Below are 15,663 nucleotides of genomic sequence, written 5' to 3'. Positions count from 1 at the left end.
AAGAAGTAACTTCGCATTGACCTTACAATTGGTTTGACATTGTTCACAGTTTTTTTCTCAGAGACGAACCCTATTGAAATCGGTGATAATCGTTTCATCTCTCATATATGTATATCTTCGTACCATTTTCAGTTAATTGTGCACCAACTTTTTAAACTCAGACCAAATAAGATAGAACCGAAATCAGTCTAGAAGCAAGTCTGTAAAATTCGATGAAAATCGGTTAAGATATAGATCTATCTGTAATATATATGCTTTATCCGAGTTTATATTAAGGCGACGATGTTCGATATAAGTTATCAGACGCAGATTAAAAATAACTTTTGTGTCTAGATCGGTCTAGATTTGGATATAGCTGTCATATATATTTCTGCGTCCGATTTCACGTTTGTTATGCGTCAAAACTGCTATATCAGCCCAAGCATGATGAATTTTGAATAGCAAATTTATGAAATTGGGGGAAAATCAGCTCAGATATATACATATAAAGATATAGCTCCAATATATAGGGTGAGATGAAAAAACTACTACCAACTTCAGACTGCTTTTAAATCTAAGCCACTCGTCCGACAGCTGTTAAAATTATTTCAGTGACAGCTCATTATATTGTTTATAAGCCTACAAAAGCATTTTGGTGAGAATTATCCAGAAAAAAAGTTATTCGTGATGGGATTATTCGTGATAGTGTGATTTCTTTATATTTGGCTGAAAAACCACAAGTGACTATCGTAAGAGTACTCCAGCATTTAAATGAGAATAAATACGTCAAGGAAGTGGACGGAAGAAAACAGCAACATCAGCAGAAATGGTTCGAAAAGTAAAGAAGCGACTTGATCGAAACCCGCGTCGCAGTGGCCGAAAAATGGCTCGTGAGCAGAACATATCGCAATCGGCAAATATTGAAAAATGAGCTCAGGGTAAAACCATTGAAATTCCAAAAAGTGCCAGAACTTACACCGCAACAGAAAAAAAAAATAGACTCAATTGAGCTAAAGAAGTGCTTCGCTTGGCCGAAAGTGGTGAACTGCCGAATTTGGTTTTCTACGATAAGAAAACATTCGTTGTCCAGCAGTTTGTAAACAAAAAAAATTATCGTGTTTACTTGCGAAAGAGGTCAGCTGAAAATGTGCCTTCGGTTGGCCACCATAACTCAAGCCCCGGCCATGGTGATGGTGTGGACCGCCTTAACATCCGATGGTCGATCTCCGCTTGTATTAATTGACCGTGACATTAGAATCGGATACCAATCCGTTGGTTGGTCTGGAGGATTTTGAAAGAAAGGTTGGCACTAAAACATACCAATGTGTCGATCACCTCAAGCTTCGCCGGGAATAGACCAAAATACCGGAGAGCAACATTCGGGCAGCGTGTGACGGTTTCATTGGCAATTTGAAGGCCATAATTCGTGCCAAAGGTGACCAATTCGAACAAATCTAAACTTATTCTAAAATTTGATGATATTTCCGACATTTTTTGTTTTCATTCAATAAAATTAAAAAAAAAATGTAAAAATTATGTCATTTGACTTTGTTGCAGTTTTTTATTCCACCCTGTATATGTTTCCCTCTAATTTGATGTATATGATAAACCAACGATGTTACGTTTGTCTTATTAGGTTAAATTAAGTCGGTTCGGATATAGCTATAGTTGTTCACCCCATTTTAATCAAAGCCTTTTCTGTATCTAAATAACTGCCTTAAATTTTATGCATAATTGTCATGCCTCCGAATTTATCTCTCTACTCTAACTCGAGCTCAAGCACTCCTGGAAGTAGAGCAAAAAAGTGAACATACTGAATTTTCGTTGTGACTCTAAAAAAAGCTCATTTTCGAGTGAGAGTAAAATTTTTCAGAAATCGAACAGAGTACTCTGGTTTATTCTATCGTTTTTTTTTTTTTTTTTTTTTTTTTTTTTTTTTTGCAAATTTAGATTAAATTACAGGATGGATTATTTTGATAAATCGCAATATTAATCCATCATTTTTGTATCGTACTTTTTCCAATAATATTTTTATTCAATTTCCAAAGAAAATGAATTCATTTCCCAATTAAAACACATTGCATAATTTCAGAGAGAAATCGTTATTTCAATATTCTATTTCTGAGGCTTCTGCCTTTACTAATCTCTTTGAAGTTAATTACACAGTTTAAAACAGTCTGGATTTAACACAAATTTCGAAGATTGTCAATAATGTTAAAAAAAAAACAATACCTAATCATTCCACTCACTTGATAAGTTATTATAAGGACCCACCTATCATGTGTCGAAAATCTACTCTCTTGATATATTGTAATTGCCTAGACGTTACTGCGACCACAAAAAAAGTTTCAAATTAGCAATTATACAATTTCTATTCGGGAAACCTTGTCGATTTAGATCTCCAACATTGTATGGATACTTTGCACATTATGTATTGGCTGAATTAATCACGACGCAGATAGCGGGCGTATCAACTCGTAACATAAGTATCCTGAATGCTTTTTAAATCTTATAGTTTTCTATTAATCACCAGACCCACCCAAAAATAATCCTAAGCTGCGCCATGTATGGGCAATGAAATGAGCACAGCTTGTTCGGTACGGTTCGGTTTGAAAAGCTATGGCGAGTCGCATACAAACATTTTTTTTGACCAACAACGGTTATGTAGCCAATGTTGTACATACATATGTGGATGCCATCGATGTATGTGGGAATCTGTTTTATCTCTCAAAAACGAAACGTACAGAAAAAAAAACAAACCCTGAAACAGTTTGCACATATTTCTAACCGTAACTTGCAACGGCAAGTGCAATTAATAATGTGACTGACTCTAGGACTCCCCCTATCACCAATACCGCAAGAGCCAATGAGCGCATATTTCTGGTCGTATGTGCACACCACCCACAAACAACTGGGGCCAGTTTGAATTTTGTGTCTCAAGCCAAAATATACCACCATTCATCGTTCCACCACTCCGTTGGCCACCGAAAACATTTACCACAGAAAAACTGCAATAAATTTTCAAAACACACATCGACATACACATACATATACAATAAGTCGTCTGTGGCGTTTGGGAGGAAGGGGACAGATTGGCGAAAAATGTATAGTAAATCTCAAATCTATGGTCAAGTCAGCACGTATTGTGCGAGCAGATTGACTTGGCACAGTGTTGGCATCAGTCAAGATAAAATCGACTAAAATTGGGCAATAAAGTAAGAAAATTGGAAAGATAGGAACTACTTTATCTGTTGCGGTAAATCTATTTAAATGCTCATATGAGAAATAGGTCGGATAGTAAATATAGCTGAGCCACTCCATACATGTATTTAACAGTTTTTGATTCGGTAAGGTTTACATTTCGAAATGTGTCTATCTCTAAATAAAAATTCGAATTGTTTCATTTGTAAGCCAAAATATTTCATTTGTAATTTGAGTCATTTCATTAGTAATCCAAAATATTATATTTGTCAGATGTAGATGTCGATGTCAAAAGTCGGGCGGGGCCAACTATATGATTCCCAAGTTTTATTGAATGAAGCAAAAAAGGTCGGAAGCGCTTGCTTGAGGTGATCGACACTTTGGTTTTTTTTTTTTGGTGCCAGGCTTGCTTTCCAAAATACTCCAGACACTATAGTCCAACGGATTGGTATCCGGAGATTTTGTTGGCCATTTTGCACTGGAATGAAGCGAGAAACCTCATTTTGTAACCATTCTTGGGTGGCGGGTGCTGAGTGCGATGGTGCAGAGTCCTAATGGAATGTCCAAGGTCTGCGGCCAAAATGTTTGCCCAAGGCTTTAATACACCCACCAGAATATTTTCACGATAAAATTCCGTATTTATTCTGATGCCACGGTTGATTATTTCGAGCAGAGAGCGATCATCGGCTGTTATGACGGCCTTCATCATCATCATGGCCGGCGTTTGAGTCCTAGTATCCAACCGAAGATGCACATTTCAGCTGACCTCTTTGGCAAGTAAATACGATCATTTTGTTTGTTTGCAAACTGCTGCACAACGAATGTTTTCTCATCGGAGAAAAACAAAAACTCTTTAGCTCTTTTGAGTATATTTTCTTTCTGTTGCGGTGTAAGTTCTTGCACTTTTTGAAATTTAAATGGCTTTACCCCGAACTCATTTTTCAATATTTCCCACTGCGACGCTTGTTTCGATCAAGTCGCTTTATTACGTTTCGAACCATTTCTGCTGATGTTGCTGATTTCTTCTGTCCACTTCGTTTACGTCGGGCTACGCTACCAGTATCACGGTAATGAGTGATGGTACGAAACACAAAAGATTTATTCACATTTAAATGCTTGAGTGCTCTAACGAGGGGTTTCCAGCCAAATATAAAGAAATCACACCATCACGCTTGGATTCCATCACGAATAATTTTTTTCTGGAAAATTCTCACCAAAATGCCTTTGTACTCTTATAAACAATATAATGATCTGTCACTCGTATAATTTAAACAGCTGTCGAACGAGTGGCTTAGAAATGACAGCAGTCTGAAGTTGGTTGCAGTTTTTTCATCTCACCCTGTATATCCAAGCACGAGCTGATTCAAGCTATACTTGGCATATTCTCTAACATGTGAAAATGACAGTCTTTAGAGCTTTTACGAAAACGATCCCCAGAAAACAGAATCCATCATACGTATTACAGATTTATCCACATAATTCCACTGGCATTCAGTCAGGTTTTCCCTTCTCTGATGTTTTCCCAAATCTTACACTGTGCCCCGTTATTAATGATGGGCTATGGTCGTGGCGCTGGTGATGGCAACTAATTGAACACCACTTGTACTGATGCACAGCACAGCATGAGTGCCGCGACAATAAACTATTGGAAGCCATGAATGGATGGCTCGACTGCCTTCAGAGATGGTGTTCGTGGAGGGTGCAATATAAAAGACTTGTTACGGCAATAAAGGATAGACACAGACAGACACACACACACCAAATATAAATCAACTAATCTAAAGTCCAACTGGCTGGAGGGCACTACAGAAAGTGTAACCATTTCTAACGGCTGTATTCGAAAGCTGTTGATAACGCTTCACTCACACACACACACTCAGAAAAAGTCATTTGGGTGCACTGCCACCAGTGATACCCGATGATGCATGGCTCGTCATTAGTTTTTAATCGAAATTGACCAAATTGTCATGATTCGAAGGAGAGTGAAAGTACAATATTTTAGTTTTCCAGTGCAAAGGCCTCAAAATAAAAACAAAAAAAAAATTACTTTGAGTCTCAGACAAACTCAGCCAGACTCGGCGACAGACAAAAATAACAACCAAAAACATGTAGACCAGCAAATCAGCCAAATAAATGGCTAGTTTATGGTGACCACTTCGAATGGCACAACAAATATTCGATACTCGACAACAGCTATTCCACCGAACCAACGAATTGTCAATGATAAATTCGAAAATTTTGCAATATATCTTTTTTGGGGTTGAATTAGAGGCCACCTAAAATGGCAACATTATGAAACAATTTATTTTAATGCGACCAGCATGCCCAAACATGTCTTGGCAATTTAATTTACCGATCGTTTTCTTAATTTACTTCCAGGTTCGTTTGTATTTCTCTCAATTACCCGACGACAAGGTGCCGTACGTAAATAGTCCAGGTGAAAAATATCGCATTAAACAATTGCTACACCAACTGCCGCCACAGGACAATGAGGTGAGTGTGGATGTGTTTGGGAAATTCAATTTAATTTAACATTTAAATAGTATTACCATATTTAGTTAATCGGTTTCAAATACTTGTATTTTGCAAATAGTGTACCGGGGAAAGTTATGGATTGGGGTCAAGTTAGCATCACGATTCTCATTATTTTTAAATAAAATAGCAAGTCAGACAAAGCCTCCCGTATAAGATGAGACGGACCGTAATTTCTTTAGTGATTCAGAATAAGAATTTAATGGTAAAAACTCCTTATTTAAAAGCATTGATTTACATTATATTAGTTTCTTGAAAATCTACCTCTAAGAACCCTCTTTTACCAATAAACTAAAAAACTCTAGAAACGCGTCTTGGGTTGAGTAAAAAAATAATCACAACATTATTGTTCTTTCCTTCAACATGCTGGGGAATACTCGAAGTAAGACAAAATATTCCAGCAAAGGCAACTGAGAGTTAGAGAAATCGTAATTAATGTAATTGATGAGCAACATCAGCATCTTTCAAATTGTGAAAGGAAGCATGTTCTGACGTCTTTTTTATATGGCTACAGAGGGTATAAATAATTTGATACGGCCTAAACGTACCTTATATACATAACGGGTTTCTGGGCATTTGGAGTCAATCTAGTGGTCTAGTCTGTCTGTGCACGATAACTTTCGAAGAGAGTACCTGATTTGATCCAAAATTTGTACATCGCAGAATTACTGTCTACCTTAGATCGAGTTCGGAAATCGGCAATATTGGTCCACTCCTTCTGATACCACCCTACAAAAGGTCAAAATTTCCTAAGAAAATAATTTACTGTATAGAAATTTGCAAACCTCAATATTTGTATCAGTGCTATGTGGAATGAACAATATCGACACACTCCGTGAAGTACCCCACAAAGGGTCAAAGTTTTAAATAATTATTAGTCCCATAAAATGCAGAATAAATATCCAATTCTCTTCAAATTTCACACATCCCAATATTTCTACTAACTCAAGATCCGCTACGAAAATGGTAGAACTGGATTCACTTCTTCTGATACCTAGGTTAACATTTTGAATATCGATGAAACTCATAAAATGCGAAGTAAATATCCGATTATTTTCAAACTCGGTACATCCCTATAATGAACACATAATCTAATCCTACTAGTACTTCTCCCACAACGGGTCAAAATTTGAATAATTATAACTCTCATAAAATGTGAAATAAGTATCCGATTCTTCAATACCTTCATATCACAATATTTTTACTAACACAAAATCTGGGGTTTATGGGTCTAGTCCTTCCGGTATCTGTCTTTCAAAGGGTTATGAGATGTGAATTTGGAATTTATCGGTCAATATCAATATCATATATTGGCATAAATTTGGAAATAATTTTAGGGTTTTCTTTAAATTTTTATTTTTAATCAATTTTAGATTTTGTGGAACACTTCGAACAACTAACATTTTCAAAAAAAAAAAAAACATCAAATCTGATATAATTGATATAGTTAAAATCTGACGCGTTGAAATATTTATATCGGTCTTATGTCAGATACGAAATGTACAATATTGTCCCACTCCTTCGGAGTAGAATCCTTTGCATGATATATGGTTGTAGAAATATAGAAATGTGCGAAGTTTGAAGAAAATACCGAATTGTTTAGCATATTATAAAAGGTATATTTATTCCAAAAGGGGAGGACAGATTTATTCTATTCAAATATTAAAATGTGCAAAGTCTAAAAAAAAATCAAATGGTTTTATACAAAGTAAATTATTTCCATTGAAAATGTTAACTATTTGTGGATCAGGTAACAGAAGTAGAAGGGTGAATCTTTTCTATATCCGAACTCGAACTAAGATTGATAAAAATATTGCAAAGTATCAAGTAATATTGTCTTTGAGAGAAATCGTGCATACTACCAAATAGACGGACGGTCGAAAATATCTAGATCGACTCCAATTTTCCTGGAACGTATTGCGACAGAAAGATAGCTAGGTTCTAAAATCATTATTTCGATGAGGCATACCCTCTATAACAATTTGGCTGAGGGTATAACGATATTCGTCGGATCTCCATACAGTAAATATATTCTTGATGATTTTAGTTCGTGCAATTTAATGTTCTTTGCTTAAGTTTCCTAATGCTTAAAATTATAGAATAATTAACCTAACATGTCACCAGAAAAATTGTGGCATGAAAGTTTTTTCTTCCTCCTAAATTATTTACCATTAATTTTCAAAATTTTCCCATTGCATTTAAAATGTATGCAAACAAATTGTGCAATCGTATAGCTGGTAACTATTTACGCATGTGCGTCACAATTTATGAGCACAACAAGACTGTAAATTGCATGTTTTTCACCAACTAATCAGCCTCGCGGAACTTGTAGAGCAGGAAATCTATAAGAAAAACTAGGTCATATGTTTGAGAAAAAAGGTTTGTTTCATTTTTACATCACAGCAACTAAATCATGCGCACATTAACATCAACGAACTTGTACTTATAATTCTCAGAAGGAAATGCGACAATGTTGTAGAATTTATGATTAGAATCCGATACATTGAATGAGACGGCTTTATAGATTTCCTATTAATCACTTGACGTGGGAAAACTATTTAAATTAGGCTTTTCTTTGCCTATTTAGCTGTCGCTGAAAACACTCTTAAACTTGTTGACTATTTTAATTGACTAAATTGTTTTCTTCTTTTTCATTTTGTATCCGACAGGTCCGCTACTGCCACTCCTTAAGCGATGAAGAACGCAAAGAATTGCGTATATTTTCGGCGCAACGAAAACGTGAAGCTTTGGGTCGTGGCGCAGTACGACTGCTCTCCGATGAACGTCCCTGCCAAAATGTAAGTAAACGATGCACTTTTCACCCAATTTTCCAAAAATGTAAAAAACATGAACATTAATTAAGACTTGAATTTATGTATGTGTGTGTTTATTTAATTAAGTACGCATGTAACTTATATGGTAATTGTTTGTTTTGTGTCGTTGTCATTCAAGTTTGCATACAGTGGTTTTAATGATGTTGATTTATTGTGATTGTTATTTTAATTTAAAACGGATACAATTCCAAAAATTTAAATATTATAATAGCAAAAAAATAATTTGGTATCCAAAAAACCGAAAGAGTGGTTTCCAAACTCGGAAAGAAAATTTCGTCATTTGTCTTACTTATGAGTTATGGCATAAAATATTTGTTGTTGTCTGACCAAAAAGAAAAATCTTGATTTTGCCACTTTATTTACGATTTTTTGGCAGAAGCCCTTTATAGTTGGCTCGTCTATTTATACCTATACCACAAGGTGGTAAGGGTATTATGTGCATATGTTTGTAACAGGGAAAAGGAAACGAGATAGACCCATAGTTCCTTTTGATGATCTGCATAGAATCATATTCTGATTCTATTGCATGTCCGTCCGTAAACAAAGTACAGGTCGCATTTGTTGCACAATCCGGATGAAATTAGCACAAGTCATTTAGTTTAAGCGAACCCTATTGAAATTGAAGAGAATCGATCAATATTTAGATTAGCTCCTACATATATCTTCGTCCGATTTGCCGTTTATTGTGCACTAAACGTGTAATGTCAGCCCAAATAGTATGGAATTTTGCGTATACGATCAAAGTAAACCTGGAAAATATGCCAAATTTGCTAGAAATTGGTGCAGATTTAGTTATAGCTTCCATATATTTTTTCCATCCGATTTGATATTTTTGTCCACCGCAGCCGTAATATGCTCTCGAGATCGGTTTAGATGTGGATAAAGCTCCCATATATATCTTCGTCCGATTTGCCTTATATTGTGCACCTTATATTGTGAATTTGGCACTTACGACCAAATTGACCCTAGAAACCAGTGTGTCAAATTTGCTCATCCAATTTATTATATTTTTTTATATGATACTCTATGCAAAGGGAAAATAGGGTGTATCCGTCTGTTACACCTCCAAATATTCGACCTAGGCCCCCTAAAGTCCAATGTCCGTCTTTCTGTCTGTTGTAATCATACTACGTACAATTGTTGGTATTAAAAATGAGCTGCATCGGTCCAGGTTTTCGTATATTCCCCGTACGACTGCATCCCATATAAACGGTATTTTGATGACCACATTCTTCTGCGGAATTGTTCCAAATTTGATATTAAGAGTTTGTAACGAGTTCTACCTCTGGTGGGAGACATATAACGGTACTCGATGATTTAAGTCACATTTTCTAACTGATTTATTTAATTTTTTTTCAGGTATTGGTCTGGAAATTATTATTTGTAGTTTATTACGGGTTTTACCTTTGGTTGCAGAACATTGTGTATGTAGGTCCAAGTTTTCTTATAGCGCACATATAACGAACGTACTAATACTTATTACTGTATATCCGCGTTTTGAAAGTTTGCATCGCTAAGTAAGCGATAAAGATGGAAAGTTCACCATCTTCAACATTTTTTGATATTTTTGAATTAAGATATCTTTAAATCCTTATATTTTAGGTAAAATAATATTACTGATAAGAATTCGAGGATTATTTTTTCAAAATTAATTAAAAACTCCCATTAAGCGGGATCGTAACTAAAGGACTTGAAAAACATCAAAACCAGTAATTTATAAATATAAGGAACGAATTTCTGTACTTCATATAAGTTAGGCCAAAATTTCCCAAGAAAACATTATTTAAGATCGGATGACGAAGGGTTTCAAAAAGCAATTTCTATTTCTATAATATATTAAGGAAATTTGCAAAAAAATGCGACTTTTTTGAAAATCTTTCAATTGTGAAAGGATTTTTTTTTTTCAAGTTGAGGTAACATAAGACTTTGTTTTTGACTGATAGTGCCACATTAAAAATTAGCTTAAAATCCAAGGTGATAACTTATCACGAACATGGTAAATCTTTCACACCAAATAAACCTGACGAACCGCTTTACCAATCGCGAATCGGATCTTCAGTGCTGAGTGATTGATAATGTGCCGCTGGCTTGTTTTCTCGGCAAATTTTTGATCATTAATTTCGTCTTGAAAGGAAAAAACAAATAGGTAGAATCGAAAAACATTTCAAAAGCAGTCCTAAAATTATTATTAATTATTGATCAGATGGTTTCAAAAACTACGAATGCCATTACTAAATATATGTTTTAATTTTAAAGAAAACATTTTTGAACACAAATAACTCTTGGGGTTCTTGACAAACGTTTCACCATTGATGAATTTAATTTCGAGAAATTATTTAAAATAGCCACGATTACTTAAAATAGCTATGAAGTCTACAAAGAATTCTAAATCAAGTGCGAAATTTACAGGCTATCTTAAATTTCTGCTGGAACTGTAAAATTGATCTATATTTTATTTGCATTTATAGAAGTTAGTTAGCTATGAACTCAATCACTCACTGCGCTTATTTCCCATTTTTATATCGATTTTTACATTTTTGAATATTTTGTGCACTCAAATATTCACTTTTATATACATACATGAATTATTCTCAAAAAATATGGATATATCTTTTGAAAATGCCGTCAAACTTTTCATAAACTTAGACAGACATCTTGTCGCCAAAATATGCAAAGTTTTCGCAAAAGTTTTTCCTTTCGTTTTTGTGCATTTATTCGATGAAAGCAAACACTTTGCCAGTGCACCGAAAGGAAATCATAAAATGCAACAATTTTGCCACTCCATTTTTGTTTTTCGTTTTTTTTATTCGAGTTTGTTTATCTGCGAAATATTAAAACGTTTCATTTTCAGTTTCAATTGGAGTTTGAGTTTTCGCAGAGTTTTGTTTGCTTTTGTTTCAATTTTTCCCCTCTCTCGCTGTTGTTTGTCATTCATCTGCCATTTTCAGTGATTAAAAAAACGACAATTGTTGCCACTGCCATTACAACGACGTTGTAACGTTGGTCGGTGTGTGACAGCTCTGGCGTCCAGACTTACACATGCATCGTCGTGGTGTTAATGCTGGGAGACGGTGGTAAGACAAAAGTTGGTCTTTTCCACGCTAAAGAGACCCATTTACTTGGCAGAGAAAAAAAGATTTTTTTTGAAAGACGACAAAAAGATTTCATTAAATGCACATAAACCATGAGGGGCGAAGAAGGTTGTAGAAACAGTCCGAAAACAATTGTAAACGACGACAGGCGTACTACTTTTTTTGTTTTGTTCGTCTAGCGAAACAAAAGATTGAAAACAACAATAGCACAGTAATAAAAGCAACAAAAACTCTTGGAATGGGAAAAACGTTGACAAAAACCGTGTCCCAAACAGTTACTGTAACAAGTTGAGCAAACTTCAACATGGTAGTTGCATACTTGGCTGGCGTATAAGAAATTTGGTAAGAACAAACATATTTGGCTAATTTTTCAATACAGCATAGCATGACTTTCATGCTGGACATTGACAGTGAGAATAGCAACTAAATACTATGTTTAAAGAATGAAAAAAGGCAACTAAAAATCATTCTTGATTAGTTTTTCTTAGAAAATCTACCTATGTTGGTAATGATTGACTAAGGTACTGACTTATACATTAATCATCGTCCAAACAAATTCATACTTAAAGGGTATGAAAAGTTCCAATTGGTTTTGGTCGTCGGAACTTTTTAATTTTTTCTCTATACTGCAGTCTTTGAGAAGTAAACACTTGGTTGGCTGACAGATATATATTCGCAGCCTTTAATATAGAAGTGCAAAATCTTAAATTGCTTGTATCATTGTTATTTTAAATATCAATTTTTAATAATGGACCCATTATCAACAAATGCAATTCCGACTTAGATCCTTTCTTTTTTATACCCTTAGCCAAATTGCTACAGAGAGTATATATCATTTGATACGGCCAAAACGTGCCTCATCGAAATAACAATTTTAGACTCAACGTCTCTTTGGACTAAATCCGTTTCAGTACATCTCTTTTATGGCTGATGTGCACGATAAACCTGGAAGGGAGTATCTGATTTGGTCCAAACTTGGTACATCGTAATATTATTATCAATCTAGATCGAGTTCGGAAATGGGTAATATCGGTCCACTCCTCCTGATACCTTCCACACAACACTGAAAGAAAAATGATTCGTTGTATCAATGAACCGGTTTCATTGATTATTTTTCATTGATGCAATGAAAAGCTACATTTATATAATAAATATTTTGTTCATGCAATGAAAACTTACGTTGCTTTAAAATTCAATGATTTTTGGATTCATTGAATATTTGATACGGATTTTATTAATATTACGAAACTACTTCTTTTTTCAAAATTCAGTAAAAAATGTGTAAACCGCGCTGTCTGATACAAGCAAATACGCAACCAAAGTATTTATAATTAGAGGGTAAATAGTGATAATTATTATATTTAATTTTGTGCGTCAATTTAATGAAGCAGTTTCATGAAATGAATGAAACGTTACGATATGGAGTTCGCTCTAGGCCAAACAAATTATGTATAAAAAATTTCATATCAATAAAAGGCGACCTGCAATTTGTTCATAAAAATACGTGGGCAGACGGTCAGACTTACTGACATTCATAAACCGATATCGAAAATTTTAAAATCCTTCGAAATATGCTACTTAAATGATATCTCTTATGTGGGGATACGAAGATCCTGACTTCAAAAGTATTTTTTATGTCATATGCTGTAGTACGAATTTCGAATTTCAAATACGAAATTTAAAGCAATTCCATTGAAAAATGTGGATATACGAAGACATGGACCTATATCAACAATGTTCCGCCACAGGAACTACAACCCATTTTTATTATTTTGATTATACGTGAAGGTCTTAAAACGACCTTCATTTCACATCCCATTATTTATACTAACACAAAATCTGTTGTAAAGATTATATATATCTGCGAACCCCTTATGGTGCCTGACCAACACGTCATAATTCTCAATTATTTATCATTAAACAAGTCGGCGATTCTTTACAGCTTGCTATATAACTTAATATTTCTCTCAACCAGAAACCTGAAATTAATACGAAATTTTTGATTTCGCATAAAATTGGACATAGATGTTCGAATTTTTTGTAATTTTGAAAAAAATATATTTTTATCTGTATTAGATGAAGTATAAAAATGGAATATTTCGGTCGACTATGTCTGGCACATTTTCTAAAAATTATCACATTATAAAGTGAAGGTAGTCCAAACCTGACACGTCGCAATATTTATATCATATTTAATTAGGACCGATACGAAAGGGAAAATATTGGCCTATTCCTTGGGAACCAACTCCATAGAAGGTGAACAATTTGAATACCTTTACAATTTATTTAATTTTATACAATAGAGAAGAGAGGAACTTATATTCCCTCATCGATAACATTCTACATTTAATGGAAATATTGCGATGACGAAAACTTAAACCAATTCATATACACCTCCATATACACCTGGAGTCCCAGAATATATATAGAGTCCATATATCGGTGCAACACACAAAAAATACAGGAAAATCTCTGTAGGTTATGAAAGCAAATTGTGATTTTTAAGATATCATATTTATGGTGACACTAGGTTGAACAGCTCGCGCACGTTTCTTGTTTTGTTTGCTGTCAAACATTTTCAGTTTGGCCGAAAATTTAACCATGAATCGTCTTACAAACGAAAAACGCTTTCAAATCATTGAATTGAATTATCAAAATACATGCTTCTTTTAGAAAGTTCAACGTACGCCTCCAGAAAAAGTCTTGGTTGAGTGTGGAATCATTGGATTGTACTTCTTCAAAGATACTGCAAATCTTAATGTAGCTGGGAATGGTGGGTATTACCGTGAGATGAAACCTAACTTTTTGAGCCCAATATGCAAGAGCTTGAATTGCATGATATGTGGTTCCACAAGGCGTTACCACATGCAACACACCACGCGTAACAATGATCCAATTGAGAGGCGAGTTCGGTGATTTTAACATTTTATTTCACATTCGGTAGCAGTAAATTGGTTGCCTATATCGTGCGATTTAACGCCATTTCAATTATCTGTTGGTAAGAAAATATTGCTAGAAGTCGAAACTGTTGCCACCACATTAAGGGTTATTTTATAATTTTCATGTTTTCCTAGTGGAACAAATGTCGTTCGCCCCGCTCTTTAAAATTATAACGTCTTCTCTTTAATTATTCATTAAAAACGATTGCTTTTTGAACATGTCTGTCTAAAAATCAAAATTCCAACAAAAGATTCCCTGACAATAAATACTCCCCGATACCTGCCATGGAAATGCTAGCGAAAATCTCTGTGAGGCGACTGTTTTCAAACAATAGACTGTGTTTTTTATTACAACAAGGACTAGTTGAAAGAAAATGGCCATAAATACCTTTTTTCACTTAACAACAACGGCAGCAACTGAAAAAAAGGGAACAACTTCAAAGTTTCAAAGTCTTCGAACAATAAGAAAAATCCTTGATAATACTACAACGATGTTTAATTAAAAAGAAGCGAAATAATACAAAAGAGAAAGACGTTAACAAGACTCCGTTCGTTTTTTGTCGCTCCTTGCAAAAATTCCTTTTCATCCAACGCTTGCCGCCACACCAGACAGCCGTATACAACAGTTTCCCTTTTACGCAGATGACAGGGAGTTCAGTGTTCAAAGCAATAATAAAGAAGGAGAAAACTCTGCAATTCATTCAGAAGCAGACAAACAAAATATGAAATGAAACGCTTCTTTTTCAAATAAAACGTGGGGGAGATAGGGGAAAATGGCTATTGACTGGATTCGAGTTTAAATTATCTCAGACATAGTGGTATGTAGATACACGCACTAGCCAGTCACTTGTACTTTTCTTGGGAGTTAGTTTTTTATTTTGCCATAACTTTTATCTTATGCAAATGTAAAATGTTGGAAAAAAATAATATCTTGAGCAAAAAAAAAGAAAAAAAGAATGAAATATGAAATGAAAAGTGCATTGTTATAACTAAGATAACTAGCTGGAGGGCTAACTTAAAAAATTTTTATTCTGATGCTGGTTTAAAGATATATTTTAAAAATTTAATAATGTACTCACAGTTTGT

General features: G+C 34.6%; 1 protein-coding gene across 1 annotated transcript in view; it reads left to right on the top strand.

Moving 5' to 3' along the window:
- LOC131804024 (protein espinas-like) overlaps positions 1-15,663 on the top strand; it is a 102,640-nt gene that overhangs the window by 68,890 nt on the left and 18,087 nt on the right. Inside the window, exons 3-4 of the mRNA XM_059126220.1 lie at positions 5,560-5,673; positions 8,382-8,510. Of these exons, the coding sequence (XP_058982203.1) occupies positions 5,560-5,673; positions 8,382-8,510 (243 nt within the window). The remainder of the gene's footprint in view (positions 1-5,559; positions 5,674-8,381; positions 8,511-15,663) is intronic.

Source organism: Musca domestica, unplaced genomic scaffold (assembly GCF_030504385.1).
Source record: "Musca domestica strain aabys unplaced genomic scaffold, Musca_domestica.polishedcontigs.V.1.1 10, whole genome shotgun sequence".
Taxonomy (NCBI): domain Eukaryota; kingdom Metazoa; phylum Arthropoda; class Insecta; order Diptera; family Muscidae; genus Musca; species Musca domestica.
This window is presented reverse-complemented; position numbering and strand designations above follow the sequence as displayed.